This window comes from Anopheles aquasalis, chromosome 3 (genome assembly GCF_943734665.1).
Source record: "Anopheles aquasalis chromosome 3, idAnoAquaMG_Q_19, whole genome shotgun sequence".
Lineage (NCBI taxonomy): Eukaryota > Metazoa > Arthropoda > Insecta > Diptera > Culicidae > Anopheles > Anopheles aquasalis.
This window is the reverse complement of record NC_064878.1, coordinates 65,726,049-65,733,548: the sequence shown is the minus strand read 5'-3', so window position 1 is coordinate 65,733,548 and position 7,500 is coordinate 65,726,049. Positions and strand designations below refer to the sequence as shown.

The window sequence follows — 7,500 nt, the reverse complement described above, 5'->3', positions numbered from 1 at the left end:
TTTACTTTAGTTCCTTACTGAATTGAGGGTGATTCGACTGGGAAACCTGGGAAAGGAACAGGAACCGCTTGAACCGATCGTGTTCCAATTGAATACGCATGTACCACGGGGTAGAAAAAGGAGCGAGGAGATTCGCGCCAACTTCGCGTTCACATCGTAACGCAGTAAAGAGTGGACTAATGGACGCTTTTGCAACAAAAACACACACATTCCCGATCGTGTCTCCGGGTTTCATTTACAGCGTTGTTTATGCTCTCTATAACGCACCGGACCAGTGCCAAAGATGAGATATATTAGTAGTCACAGCAGTAACTCCTAGTCATGGGTGTGTCGTTCTCATCCACGCAAACAGAGCCGGGCGCAAGAGGAGTCCGCTGCGGCCTCGGCAGTGCGCAAACACATTAATATCTAGTTTACTTTCTTGCAACAGTTTTCAAAGCTTCCGTTTTGTGATTCATCGTTTTCGACCGACAAATGGCGATCGATAGTGTAGTTAAGCAAATGCAAAAAAGGAATTTTAGCATTTTACCGATCGGAGCATCCGCTGACGCATGTATACTAGAAGCTTGGCGCTCATAGGCAACCGCCAAGACTTCTACCATACAAATAGGGAAACGAAGCAAGAATCGGCGGGTAGCACGGTCGTGTCTTGAGGCATTTAGAACTGATTAGAACCGAATGAATTGAGACGCAGCAGCATTAGTAAGCATACCTAGTAAGCATGGTGGCTCACAGTTTTTTACTACAGTCCGCTGTTGGAGAACAGCAACGATCATCTATCAACTACGTTTCTATCGAATTCTAATGAACAATAGCAATACAGTCTTGTAGGCGTGTTACGGATGTACAAAGATGCAACACGGCAAATATTCCCATTAAAGGACCTATTCCCATTAAGGGCTACAGGACTCTCATAACTTCCTCTCCACATCATAATATATAGATAACCGTACATATTACATCCTGCAATACTCACCCTCCGGCACCTCCTGTGATGACCGGTAGATCAACGGCGGGTTTTAGCACAATGATGGCAATGCTGTGGCTACGTGATTTTGGTTAGAGTTGAACTGTAAATATGGGCAGAGGGACGTGCTAGTGAAAAAGAATCGAGCCCGCCACTAGCGAACACATTTCGGAGGATCCCAAACTAAAGGATCCGGTGTGCGGTCAATCGAAGGTGGGCAAAATTAAACCCATAACCATGCAATCAACAAAATGTCGCGAATCGTCCCAAAAAGGATGACACCATCGAGCAGGGGCGAATGCTTGAGAGTCCTAGAAGGGCCGGAAGGGTTTGGAGTAGAGAAAACAAAACGAACGCGATATATACCTACATTTAACGCAAATTCTGCATTGCAAGTAAACCTAAAAAAGTAACTAGAAAGCATATATATTTTTTTATAAATTCTTCAAAACGAGCATCTTGAAATTAATCTCAAACTTAATCGCGTGAGAAGCTGGGGAAAGGTTATAGACGAAATGAGTGGTTTGTGTTACTCGGGCTCGGGATTTGATGTATTCACCGAGACGGCACCAAAGAGTCAAATTGTAGAAACAACACACCGAGCGCTACGTTTCTCCTTCGCATTCAAAGATACGACGCCCCCACAAACTCTCAAAGATCCCCGCGCCCCCAGGAACTCTTAGAACAAATTGATACACAATCTCTCGAACAGCAACATCCGATTAAGTGAAAATTGAAAATAAATGAAAGGAAATCATAGCATGGCGTTGTTCGTTGGTTTCATTTATTTTTCCATCAAGGCACGTGTAAAGTTAGCGTCGCCGTTGGTTGTCATGGTGATGCAATGTTTGGTCGGCGACGACCGACCGACCCTTTGGAGTCAGAAAGAGAGCGTTTCCGGTGGCTTTTGCTACAGTTCGTTTAGAGTTTGTTTCCTCAAAATACGCCTGAGGATGTTAAGCGTGAGCTGAATGGCAGAACTACACGTAATCGGTGAGCTACGCACGGCAGTGGACTTTGAAGAACCCAACCTCTTCTGCCGGTGGAGCGTACAGTTTGGTTCCTCTTGGAAGGTGATTGAAGGATACGCCGAAGGGCAATCCTGCTGCAGTACGGCGCGCATCGAGCAGCGGTCAGACTTTTGCACCCCCATCGATCTGCACCTGGCGTGTCGCGGTATCCAAGGTTGGCCCAAACTGCACGTGGAGGTGTTCGCCGTGAACGCGCTCCAGCAATACTGGCCGGTAGGATACGGTTTCGCTTTCATTCCGACGTGCCCAGGACACCATCGGGTGCAGATCGCCACCTGGAAAGTATCATCACCGCGGATAGCCGACACATTACGGGAACGATTCCATACAGGAGGATTCTCGCTGGCCAAGAGCGACATCGCGTTCTCCGGTATTGAACGCTACAAGTTGCTCACCAAAACGTCCGGCACGGTCGAGCTGGAATTGATGCTGATTTTCAAAAACTTCGTCGAATATGGGGTCGAGCTGCACTAACCTTATCGTGGTGTTAGCTATTGGAGTGGTGCTGCTAATGGCCATTCTAGCCAAAGCCGACAGCACGAGAAACGTACAAAGCTTCGTCCGTATCGATGTGTCCAAGATCAATCAAAAGAATGCAACGGAAACAACCACGGTGGGCAATGGAAATGCTACGGAAGGCACCACTAGCGAAGCGACAACAACAACCACGAGCAGCGGAGCGGCTACAGCAGCTAGCACAACGGAAACCACGTCGACATCCAGCTCGAGCACGACTAGCATTCCGTCCAGCACTAGCCCAACCCCTTCCACGGCAGTTACCATGAAACCAATCAATCTAGACCCAGTTTTGATTCCTCCAGATCGGCGGGCAGCTAAAATAATCCCAAAAGGATACTACTGTCGTTGTGATTTGAAGGTCAGGCCGACGAGCATGCTTCATCCAGTACGATCCGGGAGCTATACACGATTGATTTTCATTTTTCTTAGATAAATATTTGCGAGATAAATTGTTGCTGCGACATCGACTGCAACGAGGCAGCGCTGAAGACGTTCGATTGCAACCAAGAACAGCTGGACACCGGCGATTATCATCACGACGAGGGACTGCAGTCCTGCCGGGTGCAAGGTGGATTGCTGTGCCTGATCGAACCCATCCATGAGGAAGGCGACGAATTAGTGAGTGTTACTGAAGGCTCTAAAGGGAAAACAATCTTGATCAAATTCAATTCTTCCAGCAATACAACCAAAATCGTAAACAGGAGGCTATGAAACACCGCTGGAAGAATGTGTTTCGTGTTGATTCGAAGGATCCAGACGATTCCCGACATGCCCACTACCGTGTAGATGATTTACTTTATTTTTACAATGAAACCAGCGAATCGGTTGAACCATTCAGTAAGAGAATTCATGGATACCCGTCATTCCTCACTGTTGAGTAGACTAATGAAAGCCACTCTTTTTCGTTGCAGCCCTTCCATATTCACTCACCGGAAATGATTGCCACATCGAACAGCACGTGCGTTTCCTACGAAATCGTAGCAACCGCTGCCGGCGTCTGCTAGACGACGTGACGCCCTTCAACAGAAGATTTCTGGCGCAGCAGGCCAGTAACCGTTTCTTCCGTTCGCCCAAAAAATCCATGGTTACCGAGCATCCGTGCATGGTGGACGGCGATTGTCTTAATGTGACCCTCACCATCTGCCGCCTGACAAATGTGACCAAAGGATGGAGCTGCATCAACAGTAGTAACACAACCAACAGCACCACATCGGATACGCTGCTGGGTTTGATGGAAGAGTCTGAAGATGAGTACGAACTCCAATGCAGCAGAATCGAGCTACAATTCCGTCACAACTTTACCGATCTTCTCGCCGTCGATGCGACACTGTTCTGCGAACGGGACAACAGTGCCGCTGATACGGATTCTGGTTGGCAAAGGATAACCGTACGGTTTGAAGCTCAATCTTCACGTAACGTAAGCTACGCAGTCAGTGGTAATCTGGGTTACTTGCGCCAGAAACCACTCATCGTGACCCACTTCGAGTTGCCACCGACGAACACTACCAACGCAGTAAGCGGTGACGGAGTTCCTGACATCCGGCCTTCGGAACCAACTAAGCAACCAGCGAGAACCATGTTGGCCTACTTCACCAATGGAACGCGGCTACCCGATGAAACCTTTCGCCTTCGGTTGCCAATTAGCAGACGGAACCGATGCCACCTGTCGGAGCAGATGCACGGGACAATAGACTTTGGAGTTGATTCGTGGCATCGGTGTAATTACGTTCCGTCAACGCAAGCCATCAACGATACCGAAGGAAATGGTGGTCGCAATTACACTTCGTTTTGTCGTGAGCTACAGGAACAACTCTATTCCCTGCTGCTGCCCGGTATTCTATCGGATGATCGGTACGATCACGTCAACCTGTACGTCTCCAAGTATGGTAATCCTGTGAACCGCACCGTCGACTGGATTCCGTTGCGAACCGTGAATGCAATGAGCGAAACACAATTGGGAGGTGAAGATACGGTCGAGCATTTCACCTGTCGGAACATGCACATTAACGTGGACTACCGGTTCTACTATGCAGTTGAACGTGTTCACGAGGTCCGCCATCAGGCGATCATACACGACGGTGAGATCGTTTTCGGGCCGCGGGTGAATTTACGCTTCCGACTGGACGAGGAAATCCGTATACCGATCTTTGTTCAGGTACAATTCTTCGATCTTACCTCATCGGCCATGGACAACGGACCATCGCCCTGGATCGGATGGTTTTTATTCCTCCTAACGAGTGTGTTGTTTTTATGGGGTTTTCAATAAAAAAAAAGTATTCTTTATTTTAAGAATAACCACTGGTGGTGCCACTATTCGATTAATCCCATCTTACGGGCCACACTCTGGTACTCGGTACGTGCCACGTAGCAACCCGTCATGACGCGCTTTCCACTGTACGCCATCCGTCCGTGCAGTAAGCGCCAATTGTCGAATATCAGTACGGTACCCGGCGTAAGCTGGAACTTCCACTCCAGTTCCTTGCTGTACACCTCGCGCGCAAAACGCTGATAATCGGCATAGAACTGGGGCACGGATTCTGATGGGATGCTCTTCAGTGCCGCGCGATCAGCCGGATTGAAGCGAATCTGTTCCACGGTTTGCGTTATGCTGTTACACCGAATAACCGGGGCCACGTGTCGATGATGTTTATCTTCCTCGATATACTCCGCCTCGAGCGGGTACGAGCACAGCCGCTCATAGGCATGCACATCGTCTTCCCGCAGCCGTTCCGCTGCCCGAAAGCCATCCACTAGCACCGTCTCGGCGCCCTGTCCGTTGAACTGAATACAGTGTAGCACCAGCAAGCCAGCTGCATCACTGAAGTACGTATTGTCGTTGTGTGGCCCAAGGTACTCGTTCGTGTACGCCGTGTCACTGTGATCCATCTTGCTCTCGCTGAACGTCCACATTTCTCCGAACAACGTTTTCTGGATCGGGAACAACCGCTTAACGGCCATTTCCGTGCTCTGTTGATTGGGCGGTACCTTCGTGATGAGGGCAAACCCGTACGTCACCAAACTGGCTACAATACGGTTCATCATCTCGTCCTCGCACAGCAGATCGTTCAGCGTAACACTGGCATAAGCCGCCGGCTTGGCAGTGATCACATCGCGATCCCAAAGAATCATCTGCGCTCGCCGTTCCTTCAGGCGCTTCTGGTACACATCGATGCTGTTGTCCATGATTTCGTCCACATTATACGACGATTGGTGGCCATCGTTCCCTTTAGAAGACAGAGATTAACACCGTGTCCCCGAAACGTACTAAACCAAGTTTACTTACACGTTATAATGATCTCTCGATCGTTGATCTGGGTTGTAAGCGGTTGTATGTCCAGTGGAAGATCCAGTATCGAGTACGAACGCTGATAGGTAGCCTCATTGTAGCATTCCCGGCAGCGACAATGATCGCGCAGCCAAACGTAGCTAACGCGCACCGTTTCATCCGTAGCCGAGTTCTTGATCGTTAGAAACTGGGTGGTGTCTTTTGCGGTACTCATGGCTGTAAGTTAAGTGAACGAGGACAAACGATTAGCAATAATCTACCGCGCTGGTTGGAGTGCGTTTCTGAAATAATGAGAGAAGGACACAGGCTAGCTGGATGGCGCTATTTAATGCGTGATAAGCATAAGCAGCAGCAGCAGCAGCAGCACAGCGATTAGACGAGAAGGTTCCTGTTACTAACCTTTATCATCTTCCGTTCCATCGGCCATCGCTTGCCACAAGCGGTCATTGAGGGCAAGGATGCCACCCTGCTCATCCAGCTTTCGCCGCAACTTTTGCAAATTCTCCGGTGTACACTCAAGCAGCGCCAGCACTTTGGTCGTGGTGCTACTGGTATCACCATCGTTCTGCTCGTTCTGCTTATCAGTTGTCTGCTGCTGTTGCTGCTGATCGTCCTCCAATTCGGTTTGCGTCATCTTGGAGCTGGCCGCACTCTTCCTAACCGCCATCGGCGATACCATTTTCACGCGCTGCAGCACGATCGGTTCTTTTGGCTTCGACTGAGGTTGGGGTGCGAGCTTAGGCACCTTCGCTAGCGGTACATCCGTCGGTGATAACCTTCGCGTAGACCTCCAGACTCTTGTTGTGTTTGGCGGCGTTTGCTGTGCCGTTTGTAAGATAGGCGGTGAAGCCTTAGCAACTGGATCCGGTGCCAATGACGGTAATGGAGATTCTTTCTTATCCGACCCAGTTTTCATGGCCTCCTTCGAAGGCGTGTTTGCCAGGGTAACGGTTTTGATCTTTGCGGGCTGGCTGTTTACCAAGGATGTACGAATCGTGTTGTTGACGGCGGTGGTAATGATGCCACTGCTGTGGCCAATCTCCGGACGAACGAGCGGGGGTATCACGCGCTGTAAACCCTCGGCATCAGTCAGGCCTTTCAGGTTTAACGACGGCACCGCCGTTATGTTGATACACCGGGAAGCTTTGTTTTTGTAGTCCGAATCGCGGAAGTGGCGTGTGCAGACGAAGAACCGTTTCCGGATGTTATCGATCGGTAGCCCATCGAATTCGGCCACATTCAGTATTTTCACCCATTGCGCGGCTCGCTCGTTATCCGCCGGGAATTTATGTACCAGCTCCAGCTTCTCCCGCTTACAACACGGAACACAGCAAGCCCGGAGTTTTTGCATGGCGCGCGTTACCCAAGGCCACAGCACCGGTGGATACGAGATGTTCCGTGGCCCTTTTCAGGAGTTGGTCAACAGTTTGAAACTCACGGAACAGATGCGGTTATAATTTTGAGCGGAAAGCGATTTTGACAGTTCCCGTCCGGCGGCTTGTAAACAAAACAATCGTCCTCGGCGAGATTCAAGGAATCACGGTGGTCCGTTTGGCGGTGTTCTCCGCGTTCTTCAAAGGAATTTTGTTTTAATAAAGATATTCTTTGTAGGATAGCGTTTGTACGAAATGGATAACCCACTAGGGGAATATTTACCGGATTGGTGCAGCGCGTTGTCCTCGCTTATGGTGCTGTTG

The 7,500-nt window shown here is 49.5% G+C and overlaps 5 protein-coding genes across 6 annotated transcripts in view; 4 read left to right on the top strand and 1 right to left on the bottom strand.

The window, feature by feature from the left end:
* The window catches only part of LOC126578033 (E3 ubiquitin-protein ligase CBL), a 45,080-nt gene extending 43,354 nt beyond the window's left edge, over positions 1-1,726 (top strand). For both annotated transcript variants that reach the window (XM_050240215.1, XM_050240214.1), the window contains exon 8: positions 1-1,726. This exon is cut by the window's left edge. The gene's annotated coding sequence lies outside the window, so the exon portion shown is untranslated.
* Positions 1,727-1,938: 212 nt separating this feature from the next.
* LOC126578062 (B9 domain-containing protein 2) lies at positions 1,939-2,472 on the top strand. The gene has a single exon (XM_050240259.1). It carries the CDS (start codon positions 1,939-1,941, stop codon positions 2,470-2,472), a length of 534 nt encoding a protein of 177 aa, XP_050096216.1.
* Positions 2,458-4,783, top strand: LOC126578043 (tectonic). Its single transcript, XM_050240228.1, has 4 exons — positions 2,458-2,875; positions 2,947-3,135; positions 3,195-3,354; positions 3,429-4,783. The coding sequence occupies exons 1-4, from the start codon at positions 2,510-2,512 to the stop codon at positions 4,781-4,783; spliced, it is 2,070 nt and encodes a 689-aa protein (XP_050096185.1). The 5' UTR covers positions 2,458-2,509.
* On the bottom strand, positions 4,769-7,304 carry LOC126578041 (trimethyllysine dioxygenase, mitochondrial). The gene is made up of 3 exons (XM_050240227.1): positions 6,203-7,304; positions 5,801-6,019; positions 4,769-5,741 (listed from the first exon to the last, which is right to left on the bottom strand). Exons 1-3 carry the CDS (start codon positions 7,152-7,154, stop codon positions 4,828-4,830), a joined length of 2,085 nt encoding a protein of 694 aa, XP_050096184.1. The 5' UTR covers positions 7,155-7,304; the 3' UTR covers positions 4,769-4,827.
* A 124-nt stretch (positions 7,305-7,428) lies between these two features.
* Positions 7,429-7,500, top strand: part of LOC126578049 (putative nuclease HARBI1) — a 1,384-nt gene continuing 1,312 nt past the window's right edge. Inside the window, exon 1 of the mRNA XM_050240244.1 lies at positions 7,429-7,500. This exon is cut by the window's right edge and continues 363 nt beyond it. Coding sequence (XP_050096201.1) covers positions 7,432-7,500 — 69 coding nt within the window. The 5' untranslated portion in view covers positions 7,429-7,431.